The 21,067-nt window shown below is 53.1% G+C and overlaps 1 protein-coding gene across 2 annotated transcripts in view; it reads right to left on the reverse strand.

The window, feature by feature from the left end:
• The window catches only part of BICRA (BRD4 interacting chromatin remodeling complex associated protein), a 74,448-nt gene that overhangs the window by 15,536 nt on the left and 37,845 nt on the right, over window positions 1–21,067 (reverse strand). For both annotated transcript variants that reach the window (XM_027515325.1, XM_027515324.1), the window contains exons 2-6: window positions 8,324–8,424; window positions 6,410–6,455; window positions 6,270–6,312; window positions 4,079–4,144; window positions 199–2,169 (exon numbers count right to left, since the gene is read on the reverse strand). In XM_027515325.1, coding sequence (XP_027371126.1) covers window positions 199–2,169; window positions 4,079–4,144; window positions 6,270–6,312; window positions 6,410–6,450 — 2,121 coding nt within the window. In that variant the 5' untranslated portion in view covers window positions 6,451–6,455; window positions 8,324–8,424. The remainder of the gene's footprint in view (window positions 1–198; window positions 2,170–4,078; window positions 4,145–6,269; window positions 6,313–6,409; window positions 6,456–8,323; window positions 8,425–21,067) is intronic.

Here is a 21,067-nt window from a genome sequence, read left to right on the forward strand (position 1 = left end):
CTGTCTTGGTGTCAGTCAGCTGGGCCCTGTCGCCCCGGGACCACCTCCTCGGTGACCTGGGGCAGGGGTGGCAACTCTGGGCACCCTTCCTGGCCCCCGGGTCCCCCCCACCCACTTGCTGCTTCAACCGCATCTGGTTCCAGCTCTGGGCCCCCTCTCCACATAGGCCCCTTCCCCTGCCCTGGCGGCCTTGGTTACCTGGGGCAGAAACATCTGCAGGGAGTCCTGAGTGAGGACGGCCGTGGGGGCAGCAGAGGGTGGCTGCCCCAGGACAATCTTCTCCGGGCTGGACGCCAGGCCAGGGCTGGGCTGTGGGGTAGTGGCCTGAGCTGGGGCGGCAGCCTGTGGGGCAGGGGCCTGTGGTGGCGGCGGCGGCTGCTGTTGCTGCTGCGGCTGCTGGAGGCCCAGAGGCAGTGGGGTGCTGACCGTGGGGGGCGCCTGGGGCGCTGTCTGCACTGTGAGGACAGGCGTAGCCTCCCCACCAGTGGCGGGGGTGCCGGGCTGCACCAGACCGTCGGGGGTGTTGAGCATGGCCACGGCGCTGGGGGGCAGGGTGACCCCCTGGAGGACAGTGGTGGCGGCTGGCCCGGCGGCGGCCGGCTGGCTCTGCGTGGGCAGGCTGCCGGCGGCCAGCGACACGGGCATCTGGAAGAGTGCCGGCTGGCCCACCTGGATGGGGGCGGCCGAGAGAATGTGGGCAGCGCTGTGGGCCCCTGAGTGGGGGGCCAGCACGGGGCCCAGGCTCAGCGGGCCCGCCAGGTTCTGGTTGGTGAGGATGGGGTTGGCGATGAGCTGTCCGCCCGCGTGGGGGGCCGCGGCTGCCAGGATCTGCCCGCCCACGTTGGCTGGCAGGGCTGAGAGTGGCTGAGGGAGCTGGACCGCCGACGTGCCAGGCAGCAGGAACTGGTTCTGGCCCGGAAGCATGTGCTGGGCGGGGATGACGATGCTGCTGCCTTGGTTCAGGAGGTGCACGCTCATGGGCTTGCTCAGGGTCCCGGGGGGCTGTGGGGGGGCCGCCCCCGTGGTGGTGGCCGGAGGCGGCTTGAAGACGTTGGCCTGCAGGGCGGGCGCCGGGAAGCCCGACAGCACCACGTTCTGGCCGGCCTTGCCCGCCGCCATGAAAGTCAGGTTCTGGGGAGCCTTGGGTGGCTGCGGGAGGCCCCCAGCCTCGCCCTGGATGGTGAGCGTGGCGCCCGCGGGGGCGAACGGCTTGGGAGTCAGCTGGTAGAGCTTGGGGGGCAGCACGCCGGCAGGCTTGGGCTGGATGGGTGTGGGCGTGCGGTGCAGAATGACGTTGGGCGCTTGAACCAGCGGCGACGTGCCCAGGCCGGGGGCCACCGCCAGCGGCTGTCCTGAGGGCGCCCCACTGGCCGCCGCCGGGGCGGCTCCCGCCCCTCCGAACACTGAGTTCCCATTGAGTGTGGTGGCCACGGCGGCGGGGAGGTTCTTCTGGAGGACCAGGCCGGCCCCCTGGGGTGAGACGCCAGCAGATGCCAGGGTCACTGGCTCCGAAGGGCCGGCCGCTGAGGCCAGGTAGCCGCTGACAGGCACCTGCTTGGCCAGGAGCTGGGAGGTGGGTGGGTTGAGTGCCATGACAGGCTGGCCCACCACCTGGATGGGGGCCAGGCCGAGCGTGGCTGCTGGGGCACCCCCGGGGCTGCCATTTGGCAGGCCCTGGAGGCCCGGGATGGGCTGCAGAGTCACGTTGCCCAGGCCCACAGGCTGCAGGAAGGGCTGGACGCTCAAGGCTTTGCTGACCACGTCCTGGGGCGGCACCAGGGCCTGGTGGGTCAGCACGGTGGGTGGGGCCTGGAGCCCCAGCAGGTCAGCGCCCCCCGAGAAGAGCGCCTGGGGTCCCGTGGCCACGGCAGCAGCCCCTCCGGCCCCCGCCGGGCCAGCCCCGCCGTCCGCGGGCTGCAGGGTGGGCAGCTGGAAGGGGCCCAGGTCCAGCTCAGCCTCAGCCTCGAGTGTCTGCTCGGTGATGTTGGCCTCCTGGAGGCTCTGCTGGAGAATGTCGCAGGGCTGGTCGGCGCCCCCCGCGCCCCCGCCGCCGCCCCCGGCCGCGGGCGAGTCCAGGATGTCATCTTCCAGGAAGTCGAGGTCCACGCTGGGGGCCGGCTGGCTGGGCTCTGGGTTCAAGTGGTTGCCAGAGGCTTCTTGCACGTGGAGCTGGAGGCCAGGGAAGGTGGGGGAGGAGAGAGCCCAGGTTAGCAAGGGGCCGGGCCCAGGACACAGCTGAAGCCAAGGGTACCTGATGTCAGGGCAGCAGGGACAGAAAGAACCTTCTACAAGAAGTGGCTGGACCTGAGTTCAAATCCCAGCTTCGCCAGGGCTGAGCTGGGCACCCCAGGACTGGTTTAATCCAGCCTGTTTTTTCCCCCATCTGTGCACATCAGCAGAATGTAACAAAAACCATTTTCTAAACAGCCATACAGGCCCATGATGCTTATCTGCAATTCCAAAACCCCAAAGGCTCTGAAAACCACAACTGTTTTGAGAACTTTAGGCTGGAAAGCCCTGACCGGAATGCAACTGATGCTCAGAGGGAAAGGCGTTATTCAGCCACGTAACAGGACGCGCCTTCAATGTGACCACAGAAAAGTGAGTGTGTCACGTTACACGCAGCACACATGTAGCCAGCATTGCCTTTCCAGCATCTGAAAAACCCTGAATCCCACAAGCCTGGCCCCAAAGGTTTTGGATCAAAGATCATGGTTCTGTTAAGCGCAGGAGCAGCAGCAGCCTTACCCAGTGCCAAGCGCACTGTGAGTTTGAGGTTTCTTAAGTGCTTTCTGGATGGTGATCCAGGTCACGAATGTACAATCAATACATGTATGCATTTTCGAGCAAATATTCCATAAGTAATGAGTATGCTAGCAGCATGGAATACCCACTGATAATGGGTCAAAACTGTTGTTAAAAAGATTCTGAGTTCATTCCACGTGGACAGCTCAGAGCAGTACCTGGCACCCGAGAAACACCATCTATCACTCCTGCTGGCATTACTATTACTGTCTAGGTCGCTGCTGTTAGTAACAGCCCAGGGAGGTGGGCACTGCTCCCTCCTTGCCCCCTACACTGGGAGGGGGTCATCCTGCTGCCAAGCAGGGGGCATTGCCTGGTGAGACAGGCTCCGGCTCAGCCCCCAACCAAAGACCAGGGGGTTCTGAGCTCCTAACTGCTAAATGGCTATAACCAAACCTGCCTCCTAGGATGGTTGTGACATTTACTGACATCATGCACGTGAGGTGCTAAGAACCTGACCAGGGTCCTTACAGGTCAAATTAAGACAGGGCGGCATGGATAAGAATAGCACATACTCTAACCAATCTATAAGTGTAATAACATGAAAGTACTATTATTTGCTGGGTTCTGGATTTAGGCATGTATATTACGCCAGATCAATTGTTTGGAATGTGTTATTATGGTGGTTGTGAGGATTAAATGAAAATTACCGTAAAGGGTCTAGCATATGATAAGTGTTCTGTAAATGACAGTTACGAAGACGAAGAAGGGGGAGGGAGGAGGAACAAGGAGTGGGCGGGGTAGGGAGAGAAGAGGGGAAGGGAGAGGCCACAGAAGGGGAAGAGGAGGGACGGGCCTGGCACACAGGAGGTGCTCAATAATATAGATGCCCACTGCGAGCCCCACTTTGGGCTTTGCTCATCATCCCTGCTCTCATTTTCCATGTGGAGACGGAGGTCTGTATCAGTGGATCCTCTTCCCCAGGTCACCTTCTAGCCACGGCTGAGCTAGGACAGGACCCCCAAGACGCCCCCATCCCCACTCCTCAGGAGCCAGCCTCAGCCTCCATGCCAGCGCTGTAGCAGCTGATCCCTAAGGCCAGGGACCCCGGAACCGCACCTCCTTCTCTGAGGCACAGCCTGGGGGTAGGGGAGGTATCTGGCAGCCTTGGCCTCACCTGCACCCCACTCTGCTCTCAGTGACCACACCCCAGCCTCCCACCCCCAGAGCAAAGTGCCTCAGGGAATGAGTGAGACGCCCTCCAACCCTCCCCCAAGGGCTGCTCCACGGGCGTTCTGCCCACCACCCTCCCCGAGCCCCCGCAGCCACTTACCCCGGGACCTTCATAGAAGGCATTTTGGGCCTCCCCGGGATTATCCAGGAGGTCATCACTGTCGAGCTGCAACAAGACCCGCCCCCACCCAAGGTCAATGGTCAGCTGGGCAGTGGGCCGGCCCACATGCTAGAACAAAAACCAATTTCGGGTTACATGGGCACAAAGACAAAGACGAGGTTGGGGGGGTGCAGGGGGTGGGGGAGGCTCGAGGGGTACGGGAAACTCCACCTCCAGAAAAGAGGCCCCAAAGAAAGGGGCTTGGCTGCAAGTTTAAATCCTAAGGAGCCCCCAGCACCGCATCCGAGGCTCCCCGACATGCCTGCCTGGAACTCTCTAGAATCCTGCCTCCGCACCTTCACCCAAGTAGCACCCCTGGCCCTTTGCCCTCTGCCTCCTTGGTAACACACCCTGCAGGGCCTGTCACACGTGCCTCCTCCTCCCGACGCGTGCCTCCTCCTCCCCACACGTGCCCGTCTGTCCCTTCCTATGAAATCAGCCCTTCCTCTGCACAGCCGCGCTCCCCGGGCAACAGATGTGTGAGCTGCTCCCATGTCTGGGAGGGCAGCGACCGGTCTCATTCCAGGAGTTATCATCAATGCCGAGAACAGGCCTTAAGCGCCCACTGTCTGTCCACAGCCAAGCTCCCCAGTTTCTAGCTGATCCCCTTCTAGAACCCTAGACTGGTATGGGGTAGGCCAAAAAGTTCATTTGGGTTTTCTCATCACATTTTACAGAAACACCCAAACCAACTTTTTTTGGCCAATTCAATACATCCAACAGCTGCCCTCAGACTTCTGGGATCTGCCCCAAACTCCCAGTCTCAGGGAATGGCACAACCCATTTGGTTGCTCAGGTCAAGTCCAGGAGGCAGTCTGGACACTATTTCACCATCTAATCCACCCTCAAGTCAAGTGACACTGCCTTCCAGGCCAGCCCCAAAGTCAGCACCTGCCACCTCCTGCAACACCTGCCTTGGGGCCCAGGCCGCCGTCCTCCCATTGCACTTGCCTCTGCTCCGCAAATTATTCGATACATGCCCTTGAGGAGTGGAGCTCTTTTCCCTCCCTGAGAGTGTGGGTGGGCATGGTGACTCGCTTCCAGTGAATGCAGTGTGACTTCGGAGACTAGGTCATAAGAGGCACTCAGCTTCCTCTGGGTCACTTGCTTGGGCAAACCAGCTGCCACGTCATGAGGATGCTCAAGCAATCCTCTGGAGAGGCCCACGTGGCGAGGAGCTGAGGCCTCCAGCCAACAGCCACAGGAGTGAGTCACTCACTGTGGAAGCAGGCCCCCCCCAGCCCCAGGCAAGCCCTCAGATGACAATGGTTCCAACCAACATCCTGAATGCTACTCAGGGGAGACTCCAAGATAGACCCCCAGCTAGACTGCTCGCCCATTCCCAATCCCCAGAAACTGAGAGCTCTAACAAATGTTATTAGAAGTCATTAGAAGCCACACCGTGTTAGGATAACTTGTTATACAGCCGTAGGTAACTGATACAACCCCTTGTGGCTCAACAGACGTCCCCTCTTCCCCGCTTTGTTCCCCTCTCTGGAGTGCAAATAGAATATGCCATGTGGCTGCTTAATAACCTGTCGGAGCTGCCTGTCACATTCAGAATAAAGTCCAAGCTCCCCAGTCAAGCTCCTCTAGGCTCTGCATGACCTAGGGATTTTTGTCCACCCCAGTCCTGCCTCCTACTAGTCTACCTTTCTTCCTGGCCCCACTGGCCTCCTTTCTGTTCCTGGAACGGGTCAGACTTTCCCGCCTTCCCACCCGCTCTCCCCCTGGTCAGAGCACAGTGGGCGCCTCCCTTTGGTCCTTCAGGTTCACCCTCAATGTTCACCCTCTGCCCACTGCAGCTAAAGGAGCCCCTGCCCTCGCCCCCCGCCTCCCATTTATTTTCTTCGGATCCTCTCTTGTGGTGCAAAAGTGATGTTGCTATTTCTTCTGCTGCCCGGCGTGGTGCTTTCCACCACTGCCTTTATTAGTCACTGGTTGCTTGTTTACCCAGGAAATGTGTATGGCGTGAGGGCAGGGATTTGCCGTCTCTTTCCCTCTTCGCCGTGAGCTTGGGGCCTGGCTCCTGGAAGGCAGATGTCTACTCAGTGTGGTGGTGGGGGGGGGCTTGACCTGCTGCCCTGCACCCTGCTGCCCTGGGGGATGCCTCACCCTGCCCAGCACTCACCTTCTCGGATCCATGTAAGAAGTCGTTGAGGGCCTGAGGGTCACTGAAAGAGAGAAGGGGAGAGACACTTGAGGAGATGAGGGACAGGGGAGGGGAGGGAGAGTGAGGGGGGAGGGGGGGACGGGAAGCCCACTACTCACCAAATCACGTCTAGTAAGCATCTCCCATCCTCATCATCCATCGCCACTGGACAGGGGCGGGAAGAGGGCGACAGGTTAGACAGCGGCAGCAGGCCAGGACTCTCCCCGCAAGGACCATTCCCTGGGGGCCCAGACCCCTGGAGTCTGTGGGCATGGGTGGGGGGTGCAAGGCAGGGCCCTCCCCACCAGCGGCTCTGACCAGAGAGACACGGCTGCCTTTTCCTCCTCCCTCTGATCCCCCAGCATCTGGTGATAACGATGATGACGTCAGTCCTGACTAAGTGAGCCCTGATCATGTGCGAGCCCGTGCTAAGTGCTTCACACACGCTAACTCGATGAATCCCCAGGGAATCCCTCGAGGTGGGTCTTGCTGCCCCTTAGCTTCGCAGAGGAGTTAATGCAAGAGCAGAGGCTGTGGCTCTCCGTCTCCCGGCTAGCAGAGGTCTGGCCCCCCGAGCCTGTACTCTGCCTCCTGAGGGCAGGGCTGGCCCAGAGCGGGCGTGGGGGGGCTTGTCCTACACGTGACCGGGTTGGGGGGAAGGCATTAAGGGGCCCAGCTTCTGGGCCCCCGTGGAAGACACATGCAGTGCGGCTCTCACGGAGGGAAAGAGAGGGAGAAGGACCCGGAGGGTAGGCGCTTGGCGTCAGAGCAGCCGCCAGAGCTGGGCCGAGCCCGTCAATAGTGATGAGGATGAGGACGGCTAACATTTGGCCCGTGCTTATCACGTGCCCGCCAGGCACTGTCCCATGCGTTTCACTAATGTTAGTCCCCATGGGGAAGGGTGCTGTGTGTCCCATTCTATAGCGAGAAAACAAGTTCTCTGTGTCTGCCCATCCACTCACCCCCAGCCCTCACCCAACCTCCCATTGCTCCAAACATCCCACCAGGCTTCCAAGCACCCATCTCGCCAAACTTCCGCCTCATGGTCCATCTCTCCTGTCTTCCAAACACATCCAACTGATCCATCCTTCCATCTGCCCACACATCCTTCCCTCCCAACGAGAAATCACACACAACCCCAGCCCAGAGCCATGGACTTCTTACTTTCTTTTTTTTTTTTTTTTGGTAGGGAGAGCAGGAGTGGTCCTGAACTCACTGAGGAGGATCTACCCCTCCCTCCACCTCAAAACACACAAAATCTCACTTGCGCCCTCAGCTGGGTCACTCCGACAGTATCCTCTAAACTTCCCAATCGCCACCCCAACCCCCAGTAACCTCAACGGCTCTGTGACATAGCCTCGGGAAGAATCACGCATTGCTAGTTCAGGGTTTTCTCTGAACTGTGCTTTGGAGGGTCTGATGAAAGCAAAAAGACCCTCTGGTCAGAAACACGCATGTGGGCCAGAAATGTTACACGTGTGCACACACATATGCACACACGTACACACTTCACGGGCCCCAGGTTACAAGGCCAGTCTAGAACAGAAATGCCCATCTTCAGGGCCTCACACGCCAATCGCCCTCCCCTCCAGAGCTGGCCCTGGGCACCGACCCCAGAGAGGCCCTTCCCTTCCGAGACTCTGGCTGCACCGGGCGCTGGTGACAACATACCCTCTCTGGCTTCACATCCCCACCCCCACCCACGCTTCCTTCTTCCCAAGTCACCAGCTCCGTGGGCGACGAGCCCCTGCCCTTCCCAACCAGCCCACAGTGGGCAAGGCCTGGCCAGGGAGCAACCTGGCAAGATCTGCAGAGCACGTGGAGAAGAGGGGGATGTGGGAGGGAGATCCTGCCTTGCCTGTAGATGGCGAGGAGGCAGGGGGCTGGCCCAAATGACCCCGGGGCCCCAGGTTGGAAAGGGTGGGGCTGAAGGTTGCAGCTAAGTCAAGGAGGACTGTCCCTTCCAGGCAGGTGGATGGAGGAGGTGGGGGACCACAGCCCCTCTGGGAATGAGCTGACGCTTGGCTGGTTACCTGCGCTACAAACGAATCATGAAGGGAAGGAGGGGGTGTCCACTCCAGGTCTACGCGGGGCCCCCAGCTGGGGACTTGGGGAGTGTCCTTTCGGGGGCCAGCTGTGGAGAGAGAGGGAGAGAGAAGCTGTGAGTGGGACCATCAGTGAAAAGGAGAAAGATGTAGCCAGAGAGAGGAGAGGTCAAACCCAAGAGTACAACCAGAGGAAACGTTGCACATGATCACACGCGTGGTAAGTGCAGACAACACTGCCCTGTGTCTACCTGCACAGCGTATGTACATATGCACACATCACGCAATAGCACGCAACACCACGCAACACCGTAGGACATACTCCACCAGCACTTCTGAGCCATCCGCCCTGAGGAAACACAGGGTAGGCTTCCTGCCAGCCTCTGGCCCCATTCTCATCAACCCAACAACACACCGCCTTGGTTGTGTGTTTCTGTTTAAAGACGCCTTGTTGAATATAAATCGGTGAATCGCTCACACTGGGCTTGTGGCCAACAGCGCTGTAACTCAGGTGTAACTGCTCATCTCTGCACGCGCTTTCTCCACAGCGCTCACTGCAGCCTTCCTGCGCTTACGCGCACTGGGTGGCCTTTTACCTCTGTGCGGGAGGGGCCGTGTTTAACAGCAAAACCACTCACCAAAAGCACAGAAGTGCAAAACAACAGGGCCCTAAGGAGGATGCTTGTTGACAGCTGAACTGAGAAGGCAGAGGGTCACCGTGTTCCACCTCCGCTGGCGGGATGTGCTCTGAGACTCAAACACTTCACGACTCTGCACGTGACTGGGAAAGCCCCATACTGATTTGGGGTATTGATGTCAGTGGGTGGGTGGATTCGCAAATACGGAATCCACGAACACCGAGGGTTGACCTGACGTGATGGTGGGGATGATAGCTGCTGATTTTAAGTGCTCTGCGTGTTCCACCTGTGTCACCATCTTGGACTCCCTACGAGGCGGGTGCTCTGCTTAGCCCCATTCTGCAGATGAGGACGGCGAGGCTCTGAATGGCATACGCCACCCCCACATGCCTCCAGTGGTCAGCGGCCAGGCTGGGATCTGAGCCAAGGCAGGCTGACTGCAGAGTCCCCGCCCTTAACCACAGTCCCACAGACAGCCCTCTCATCGTGGTGTTTCTCTTCAAAATGTGAAGCAAACATGGCCACAGTGTCAAGATAAGGCAAAGCTGGGTGACAAGCCTTTGTTAGCATTTTGTGAATGCCTGGGATAGTTCAGATCCAAAGACGCGATAAGGGTGAGTGGATGGAAGAGAGAGAGGAGGGACGGGAGCTGCTGCTCCTTTTGATGGAGAGTCCCAGACCCCCGGAAAGGTCTAGAAAGCCTCTGTCACAGGACCCTGGAACATGGAGTCCTGGCCCATCTAGGCTGCAGGGGCACTGCCCTGGCCCGGAAGTGATCCCAAGAGCCCATAGCAGCTTCGTGAGAGCCGCCAGCTCCACGTGGGTCCCCACCCACCTCCTCCCTGCCCCGAACTTCGGGTGTGGCCCAAGTTCTGTAAACCTTGGACCAGAAGGAGAGCCAGGAGGCGGGTGTTTCCTGAACGGAGCTCTCCAAGTGGGACCTGCGGGTGAATGTCCAGCAGGAGGCACCAGGCTGTGAGAATCTGTCATCCCTGCGTTTTCATTTTGATGGTGACAGCTGCTCAATGGGTGAGGGGGGCTTTCCGGGGAGAGGACAGATCCTCACTGTGATGGGGCGTCAGTTATATGGGGGTTTAAACATTTATAGCTCAGGGCTTCCCTGATGGCTCAGTGGTAAAGAACCCGCTGGCCAATGCAGGAGATGTGGGTTCGATCCCCGATCCAGGAAAACCCAGCATACCCCTGCGACTACTGAGCCTGGGCTCTAGAGACTGCAAGCTGCAACTCAGTACTACAGCCTTCTCTAGAGCCCATGCTACACAATGAGAAGCCCACACACTGCAACTAGAGTAGCCCCCTGGCAGCAATGAAGACCCAGCGAAGGAAAGAAGGAATGGATTCTAGGTATGTAACAATGGCATCATATTCTTTTTTTTTCATTTAGAGTCTTTACCTTTCAGAAATACATCCTAAAATACGTAGAAGTGACATGACAGAACAACTGTGACTTAAGTTCAGAATAACGCAGCTGTGTGAGTTCAGAGGCATATTGTCCTATGCGGGTCAAAACAGTACCCACTTAGCCACACGCGGCTACGTCCATTTAAGTTCAAGCTGCTGAAATGAAATTATGGCAAAGGACTGGAGTAGGTATTTGTCCCAAGATGACATACAAATAGCCATAAGCACGTGAAAAGATGATCGCCACCACCAAACATTAGGGCAATGCTATCGAAACTACAGATGCTGCCTCACTCCTGTTAAATGGCAACCCACTCCAGTATTCTTGCCTGGAGAATCCCAGGGACGGAGGAGCCTGGTGGGCTACTGTCTATGGGGTTGCACAGAGTCGGACAAGACTAACGTGACTTAGCAGCAGCAGCAGCAAAAATTCAAAAATTAACAAGTGTGGCTGAGGACTTGGAGAAACTGGAACCCTTGCGCCCTGTTGGTGGGAACGTAAAATGATGCAGCTGCTGTGGAAAACACTTTGGTGGTTCCTCAAAAAATTAAAAATAGAATTAGCATATGACCCAGCAAGCTCACTTCTGGATATATATAACACAAAAGAATTGAAAGTGGGGTCTGGAAGGGCATATTTACGCAGCCCTGTTCATGATTCGCAAGAGCCAAGAGGTACAACAACCCAGGTGTCCGTCAACAGATGAATGGCTAAGCCAATCGCGGTATCTGTTTACAACAGAATTATCATTCAGGGAGGAAAGGCTGAAGGGATGGCATGGATGACTCTGTGCCGAGTGACGTCAGCCAGTGACAAAAAGACAAGGGTACCATCTTATTCCACTCATGATGGAGAGACAGGAAGGAGAATGCAGTTTGCCAGGGGTTGGGGGGTGGGGTGGAGAGAAACGAGGAATTGTTGTTTAGTGGGTATCCCGTTTCAGTCCTGCAAGATACAGCAAGTTTGAGAGAAGGGTGGGGGTGATGGTTGCACCACCATGCACACGCACTTAAGGTCGCTGATCTGTACACTTAGGTATGGCTGCGATGGTCAGTTTTGTTATGTGTGTTTTAACCACAATAAAAGGATGGGAAAAAGAGGGGACAACCAGGAATATGAAAGTTTTCAATGAAACAGATTCACATTAAAAGTGTAAAGGAAATTAAAACACCGAGTTCGTGGTCACCCCTGCCACATTTCGTGGGCTCAACTGCCACACGTGGCTGGTGGCTACCACGCGGAACAGCACAGATCTAGAACATTCCCGTGGTGGCAGGAAACCCCCTTGGACAGGGCTGGTCTGTCAGAGTGGTGGAAAACCGAAGATTGGTAAAGCATTGGTTGGTGTGGTTCAAGTTTTACTGTCCTCTCTGCTTTGTGCACATTTGCAATTGTCCACAATGAAAAATTTTTACTTTGAAAATACTTGAGCATCACAAATCATGTGAGTCTCTGACTGTTTACTGTCGGTCTCCCCTACGAAAATGTCAACCCTCCAACTACAGGGATTTTTGTCTGTTTTGTTCCTTGTGGAATGCTCAGAATCCACACGTGACACGGCACATGGAAGGAGCTCACTACGTATTTGTGGGATGAATGAATGAATTTGCAGGGAGGGTTAAAACAAACCCACTCATTCGTTTGAAGAGCAGCCTGGTGAAAAGGGCATTTATTCATTTTCCGTTCTGTGTTGGGGAGAACTGAGGATCCTGTAATGAGCAATGAGATCCTCCAGCCCTTGACCTTGGGGAAGATGATGCTTAGTGGTTCTCAACCAGGGATGACACTGGATGCCCAATGTCACACACATACTCAAAAAGCTTTTGAAAAAAAAAGATCGGGGGACTAGGGCAGGGGACACACAATCAGCATGCAAAGCTGCAAACCCAAAATATTCGCACGAGAGGACGTCTTCCACCCCTCCAGAGCAGAAGCTTGAAAAGCCATTGTATGGTTCCACTCAAGTCCCAGCATGATGTGGACACATGGATAGGGCCACAGCCAACCCTCGAAGCTTGGACATATGAGCGAGAGAGGAGCATTTGCTGCTGTCAGCCACTGAGATCTGGGGCTCACTTGTTACTGCACATCACTCAGTCGAAGCTGACTGATACATCTTGGAAGAGCACCCCCTTACCCCAGTGCTTCCTCAGTATCAGGCCCTGTGCTAACTCCATATCGACTCCTCCCAGTCTCCAGGGAGACGGGAGGAATGTTTCCCATTTCACAGTGCAGGAAACTGAGGCTTACAGGGGCCAGGACACTTGCCCCCAATCCCAGAGACTGGGACCAGTCTCTGAACCCAGGCCCTGTGATTCCGAAGAACCTCATTCTCCAGCATCGGGCTATAAAAAGCATGAGAAGCTAGGCCTGCAAAACCACAACCAGCTCAAGAGAACAGCCATGACGCAACAATGACAAAGTGTCCTTCCAGAAAATCGTGTGAATTCCTCCGGCACTTGGAATGCCTTCGGAGTTTTGCGTTGTCATCAGGAGTTGTGCTGCAGCCAGGGTGCTGAGCAGGACACAGAATTCAAAGTCCCCGTGAAGCTCCATAAACAGGCTTATTTTAATTTCCCGATAGGAATGCTACTAACCCTCAGGTTATTTGCAAGTCATAAAAAAGAAAGTCAGTGGAACCCTATCATTTGCTGATGGGAAGTGATAGGCAGAGAAGAGGATATGGCAAAGTCTAGCTGTTGCTTTTCCAAACACCATTTCCCCAGCTCTCCTTGTCTTGCTCACGGAAGCCCAATCTCAGGGTAACACTTGCCTACTCCAAGATGTAAACAAAGGCTGTTCTGAGTCAGTCTTTTTCAAACTACGGGTCACGCCTTTGAGGGTTGTGAAATCCAATTAGCAGGTTGTGACCAGGGACTGCTTTTAAGTTAAAGAGTATAGGATCAAATGGCTTGGGATAGAATAGAAAATATTAAAGGGTATCACACAGGGTTTCCATGGACACTGGTTTCAATTATGTGTGTGTGTGTGTACATATTTCCTATTGTAGGTTGTGGCCAAAACAGCTGCTATCCCTTTATCAGACATTCACTTTCCAAGGCTTCCTTGCAGCCAGAGTAGTCACAGTTTTGCAAATAAGTAAGCAAAGTGTATAGAATTGGGTTCTGCTCAATGAGTCTTTAGGGGAAGACAGAATTTGAGAAAGGTTTTCTTCCAGAATATAAAGATAGAGCTTCTCTAAGGAGAAAGTCATTTCTCATTTTGAATATAGTTGAGAAGACTGGAGCTGTGGCAGCCATTTTGCTGCCATGAGGCAATAAACCTGAGGCTGATAAGCCTACCTATAGAGAATAACTGATGAGAGAAAAAGACTAGGTTTTTAAAAACTCCTCAAGGCTTGCCTGCCTCTAGATGTCTTAATCTTTACAGTTTAAGCCACTATTAAGATTCCATTGTTTGCAAACACAATCTGACACAAATGAGTTAGTACTTCTAGGTATCTTTGCAACCCATCACAAAGACTCTCGCAGCCTTCCATGAGTCAAACTGTACTCTGAATCCACTGAGAAGAGAGGCCCAGCAAAATGGGAGAGGGCTGATGATAAGGGGATCTGGAAAAAAAAAAAAAGACTACTGTGGTTGACTGCAAAAGCAGCCAGAAACTTTTCTCCTCCTGGTCTTGCCAGGGCCTCCTATCAAGAGATGGAGTCTATTAACCAACCCTTGAATTTGGGTTGGCCTTTTGACTTGCCCTTGGCCAAAAGGATGTAGCGGAAGTGACAGTGTGTGTTTCTGAGCCTATTCTTTGCCCAGCTGACATGTAAAGAAGTCCAGGTCTGCCTTCTGGAGGACAAGAGACAAATGCCATCACCGCCGTCATTCCAGTTCACAGGCAGCCAAGCTGTCGAAGCAGAACCACCTAGCTGACCTACAGATGACCACAGCGAAGTAAGAGAGAAGTAACGAGGTGCCCAGGCCAACTTCCAACCATTAGGATCATGGTTTTGTTTTGACCTACTGTGGCATATCGTGTTTTTCAAAGATGGCTGCAGTAATGTCTCCAATCCCCCATAATCTTCCACAGTGTTAGCCCCCTTGAATTAAGCAAAGTTTGTGACTACTTCAACCAGGACAGTGAAACAGAAGCGCCACTATGTGACTTCTTAAAGCCAGTTCAGTCTCTGCTGTGTCCATCAGGACATTTACCCTAGATGCCCTAAGCCACCTTAACGGAATTCTGGCCGCTTTGGGGAGGCCATGCTATGCGAAGGCCTAAGCTAGGCGCACAGAGAGACCACAAGTAGGTGTTCTGGTTGACAGTCGTATTTTCCAGTCATCCCAGCCCAGGTGCTAAGCATGTATGTGAATGAGCCTTCAGCCCCTAGCCTTTAGGTCTTCTCAGCTAAGAACTTAGACATCTTGGAGCAGAGACTCACTATGTCAAATTCCTGGTGCATAAAACTCATGGGCACAATACAATTTTTCCCTTAAGCTTTGGGATAATTTGTTAAACAGCACTGCTGCTGCTGCTGCTAAGTCGCTTCAGTCGTGTCCGACTCTGTGCAACCCCATAGACGGCAGCCCACCAGGTCCCGCCGTCCCTGGGATTCTCCAGGCAAGAACACTGGAGTGGGTTGCCATTTCCTCCTCCAATGCATGAAAGTTAAAAGTGAACGTGAAGTTGCTCAGTCGTGTCCGACTCTTAGTGACCCCATGGACTGCAGCCTACCAGGCTCCTCCAACCATGGGATTTTCCAAGCAAGAGTACTGGAGTGGGGTGCCATTGCCTTCTCCCTAACAATCTCTAGAGGTTGGGGGTTGTTTGTTTCGTGGCAGCAGCTAACTGATACAGCCCTCTCTAGAGATAAAGGAACAGCCATGACCTCATACCTCTGACTCACCCAAGTCTTACCCATTCCGCCTCCCAAATCTCTCCACTCTATCTCCTCCTTTAAAAGACCACTATTCCTGCCCAGATCTAAGTCTCATTGTCTCTCTTTCCATCTGTCCATCCAACCAGCCTGCTTTAACATGCAGGGTAACAAGTGGCTGCTGTTTCTAAAATATTTATGCACTTCCTTACTGGTTGGTAACTAAACGCTGCCCAACCCCCAGAACCTCACCTGGCTGCTCAGAACCACCTGAGATACCCCCATGGCCCAGCACAGCAGGGAGCCTGCAGGTCCCTCCCTTGGCACCATGCTGGACACTGCCTGACTGGTATCCATGCTGCTTGTCATGAATTTTAAATATCACCACTGCGCATCCAGCCATTCACCCGCTGATGGGCAAGTGTCACTCAGCACCTCCTGTATTCTTGGTCTGGGCTGGGTGCTGAGATACAGCTGTGGACAGAGATATACCTTCACAGAGGCAAGGCCACAGGTAAAGATGCCAACCCGCCTCCTACTACTGGCTAGGGTCTCACTGGCCTCTGCTCACGCATGCCAGCCCCCATCTCACCGCTAAGGAAACTTGCTCAGCTGGCTGGAGGCTGGCAGTTCAGGCGTTTGAGGTGGTGCAGGTCTGTGCCCTCTGCCCTTGGTCACCACCACTTCCTGCTCTGTCGTCCTCTTCGTCACCATGACCAAGGTTTGCCCAGGGTTCACCACAGGCCAGGTGCTGTTCTCAGTGCTTCATCTCACCTCACTGCAGCCTCAACAACAATCCGACACAGCAGGTTCCAGTGTCCTTGCACCCATTTCACAGCTGAGGAAACTGAGGCTGCGAAAAGGACTAGGTAACCTGCCCAAGGATCGCCCAGGTAGCAGGCTGGCAGAGCTGGGATTTGAATCCAGGCTGACAGGCTCCCGAGATCGTGGGAACTACACAGTGGTGGCTGCCTGGCTGGCCATCCCCTACCTACCCTGCCATGGGTGTACTTCCTGCAATGTCTTCCTAGGCCCCCACCTTCCTCCAGGCGCCCACTCGGGTGCTCTTCCCCGACACTTTCCTGAAACACCACACAGAAATCATAGCACTTTCCCCACACCTGGGCCACATACACAGATGGAGTGATTCCCCAACGGGCATTCCACGGTGGACTCAACATACCACGATGCGAGAAGTCATGCTCTTAGGATGCTTTTTTTTTTTTTTCTGACCATGCCACACGGCTTGTAAGATGTTTTAGTTCCCCGACCTGGGATGGAACCCAGGCCCTCAGCAGCAAGAGTCCTAACCACTGAACCACCAGAGAATTCCTTAGGATGCATTTCTAAGACATCTGTAGTGCACTGCATGGTGGTCCCCCTAAAAAGATATGTCCACGACCCCAAATCTGTGAAGGTGGCCTTCTTGATTTGGGAAGAAAAGGCTCTGTAATCAGTTAAGGATCTCAAGATGAGATCATCCTAAATTATCTATAAGCCCTGAATCCAACAGCCAAAGACTATTTTTGGCCACGTCACGCAGCATTCAGGATCTCAGTTCCCTGACCAGGGACTGAACCTGTGGCCCCTGCTGTGGAAGCACAGAGTCCTCATCACCGACTCATCAGGGAATTCCCAACCAATGACCTTTTAACAGACAGAAGATACAAAAAGAGAATGTCACATGAACGTGGATGTAGAGATTAGAGTGATGCAGCCTCAAGACCCAGACCACCCAGAGCCACCAGAAATAGGAAAAGACAAAGGATTCTTCCCCAGGGCCTTCAGAGAGAGCATGCCAATACCTTGATTTTGAACATCTGCCCTACAGAACTGTGAGAATAAATGTCTGTTATTCTAACTTGTTGTAAGATACATGCTTGTCATCTGCGCTAGGCACAGGATACATATGCACCAACCACCATGTACAGTTGCACAGGTTGTTCACTGCACAAAGGAATCCAGTATGGGTACAAGTGGGGCCTGAAATCCAGCAGAAATCTGCTCACAGCAGTGAGACTCAGAGAAGAGCTACATCCACACTTGGAGAAAAGACTCACTTACCCTAATTCACTCAAGGGAGACTCTTAAGGACTGTGCCCTCCCAGAAGAGACCTTTTGCAATTCTGTGCAAAGACCTAGTAAGAGTAAACTGGGCCCCAGATATGTAGCCGCGGGCATGCGTGTCAATTTCAAAGCCAGAAAAGAAAAACAGGGAGGGGAAATGTTAATTCCTCACCTACTCCCACCCTTTTGGGGGGAGAGAAAGAAAGCTATTTGGAGAGCAATTAAAGTCGACACCAGCTTTATTTTCAGTGACCTTTAGAGTTCTCAAATCACTGAATGAGTTTAACAACATTAACAACATAAAAGCGTGCCCTATAAAACTTGGATTGCTCATAAAGCGACTGGTGTCTAGCTCCTAAAAGCCTCGTTTACACAGGTAGTTACACACTAGAAGTGTTTTGTACATGCTTTCTTTTTCCTTTTGCTATTCACCACTGTTCTAAATGCAGCTATATAGCTGCCGGCCTGCCAAGAAAATCAGGCATCTGAAAAGGTTTTTGCTTTTTTCTCTTAATACTAGTGTATAAAAAACAAGAGGAAACTCAGAAGGAATGGAACAGGCAATGGGGCAGGGGGTGGTTGTGAAGGGAACACAAGCAGTGATTACCTTGACAGGACACAGGGTCACCCAGGGCATCAGGCAACAAGAGAAGGCTTCAAGTTCAGGACAAAATGGAGCTAAGAGAAGTGAAGGGGAAACAAAAGCCCCTACAGCATCCACACATGGTTTAGACCACTTGTTCCTAAAGGTGGGCAGGCACCAGAACCACCTGGAAGGCTTTTAAAATAAAGAATGCATTTCAGAGGGGCTTCCCTGGTGGCTCAGTGGTAAAGAATCCCAATGCAGGAGACACAGGTTCGATCCCTGATCCGGGAAGGCCCCACGGGTCTCGGAGCAATTAAGCCTGAGTTCTGTGACGAGAGACGCTGCCACAGTGAGAAGCCGGTGCACCACAACTGGAGAGCAGCCCCTGCTCTCCGCAACTAGAGGAAACCCACGCAGCGGTGAAGACCCAGCAAGGCCAAATAAATAAGTAAAATTGTTTTTTAAAAAATGGATTTCAGAACCTGCAGGTTAGGGGCGGGGGACTGAAAATCTGCATTTCTAACAAGCTCCCACGTGATGCTGATGCTGCTGGTCCCAGAACCACTGCTCTAGAAGCTTGGGTGTCTTTAGTTCTCCTCCTGGGGCTCTTGCTCTCGTATAGAACACAAGCCACCAGTTTCGGGCCAGTGTCCAGGCCCCTGACAAAGTGGCCTCACAGGGTCCTCTCCGAGGCTCAGGAGGATGCAACAGCCAGTCTCAGTCTGACAGCTTGGTAAACAGAACTTGAACTTGGTTCCATTCAGCAATGTACCTTCCCAAGAGAATGACTCACAATGAGTGCAGGTCTTTTGTCCCTTTGCCAGAAACTTCCTTTCACAGCCTCGTTTGCAGCTAAGTATGGACATGGGAAAGAGTTTTACATTTGAATTAAAAAAAAGCCTTATATTAGGAAGGCAACTATTCCTACTCCTACTCCTGCCCCTACTCCTTCCTGCTTGAAAGGATGATGTGAAGCATGGTGATAATGGCCGGTGCTAGTGCAGCCATTTTGCACTCCTGAGGGACAAAGGTCAAGCAAATCAGAGACAGACCCAGTGGCCAGGCAGTACTGGGCTGCCAAATATCCCTGGAAAGGCCTTCCACTAGATGTCTTGCTCCAGAAGAGAATTAAAAGCATTGATTAACTAAGATTAAACACTTAGTCTATAACCCAGCAATTCCAGTCCAAGGCATTGACTAAATGGATGTAAAAAGTATGTCTACAAAAACATTTGTACAAAAATTTTCCTAGCAGCCTTATTAACAAAAGCCCCAAATTGGAAACAGCACAGATGCCTGTTGACTGGTAGCTGGATAAACAAACTGTGTTATAACCACGCAACGGAATATAGCTTATTAACGAAAGAGAATAAACTACTGATACAGGCAAGGTCATAGATGAATTTCAAATCCACCATGCTAAGCAAAGGAAGCCAAGCACAAAAGACGACCCGCTGTGTGATCCTCTTTAAGTCTAGTTCTAGTGAAACTGACAGGAAAAAGATCGGGGTCTAGTTGCCTCAAGGGGGTGGGATGAAGGGGAGCGGGCTAAGTACTGACCAGGAAGATAGATCCACAAGGAAATCTGGGATGACACAGATGTTCTATAGCTAGATCTGGGTTATGGTTTCCGAGGTAATATTTGCCAAAATTCATCAAGCAGTGCAGGTAAGATTTGTACATTTTATTATATCTAATTTGTATCCCAGGGAAGCACAACTAGTGTGTTAAAATAATAAAGCCTACACAATCAATTCTTGTTATTTGTCGTAGTTACGTTCTACAGAGTTGCCACAAACACTGAATTCGAGAACAAGGAACTATTGCTCCGGAGAGAAATACAGGTTCTTATGAGCCTCTGGTCCCAACATTTTCATCGACTGATCAATACATAACCTTGTTTTTACGAGTGTTTCTGTTTAAAGACACCTGATCTAATATATACTGCTGATTCATTCGCACTGAACTGATAACCAGCGGCCCTGGAACTCGCACCTGAACGAAGCTCATCTGAGACACATCACAGACTTCTGGAGCTGAGGACCACAAGCCAACACTTGAGCGCGATGCTTGGGGCATTTCAATGAAATGAATTACCAACAAAGAGCCCCCAGATGTGAAAAACGTGGCACTAACCAGGCCAAGAAAAAGCCACTTGCCTGAGACGGAAGAGCTGAAACAAGAAGACGGAGTCGCCACGGTCTATCTCAGCTGGGAACAGGCACACGGGGACAACTCAAGACTCTCATCTGCTCTGCACGTGTCTGCAAACAATCAGGAAAGCATTGTGAGTGCTGATTTGGGGCTTCCAAAGAAACTGCAGCAGGTAGATGAATTTACAAAAAACAGCACGAGGGAACAAGAATTGACCATATAGGGAAATAAGTATCACGATTATAACACATTTACTCTTTACCCAGAGATGTCCTTCATGGGCCTCATTCTCTGGTAAAAACGAGGATGGGGGACCTGCAGATGGGGACAAATGGGAGGGAGACATTCCGCTGCAAATTTTTCAGAAATATTACTTGGTTTTTCAGCCAATGTCCTAATCATTCAAAAAGGCAAATATTAAAAACTGGGTTAGGGATTTCCCTGATGGTCCAGTGGTTAAAAATCTGCCTGGCACTGGGACGTGGGTCCAATCCCTGGTCAGGGAACTAAGATCCCAAACGCTGCAGAGCAACTAAGCCCACACACAACTACAGAAACTCGAGAGCCACTGCTAGAGAGGCCGGATGAAAAGTCCTGCATGATGCAACCGAGATCCCACGTGCCTCAACTAAGACCCGGTGGCAGTTAAATAAAAAGAATGTTATAAAAATAAGTTAAAAATGGGTTAAAAAAATAAACCATTTTTTTCTAGGCAAGAGTACTGGAGTGGGTTGCCATTTCCTTCTCCAGGGGATCTTCCCGACCCAGGGATCGAACCCGGGTCTTTCACATTGCGGGCAGATGCTTTACCATCTGAGCCACCAGGGAATCAAAATAAATTAAAAATGGGTTAAAAAAAAAACGAGAGGAATATTCCCACCATCACTCATCAGATCAACTGTTACTTGCAGCTGAACGCACACAAACTAAAAGCTATCCAGTGGTAACAGCAAGTGCTGGGATTTGAACCCAGATTCGGTGGAAACCTTGGACTGCCTTCTAGGACATGGCCCTGCCCCATTTCCAGTGCCC

The sequence above is a fragment of the Bos indicus x Bos taurus genome, chromosome 18, assembly GCF_003369695.1.
Source record: "Bos indicus x Bos taurus breed Angus x Brahman F1 hybrid chromosome 18, Bos_hybrid_MaternalHap_v2.0, whole genome shotgun sequence".
NCBI lineage: Eukaryota > Metazoa > Chordata > Mammalia > Artiodactyla > Bovidae > Bos > Bos indicus x Bos taurus.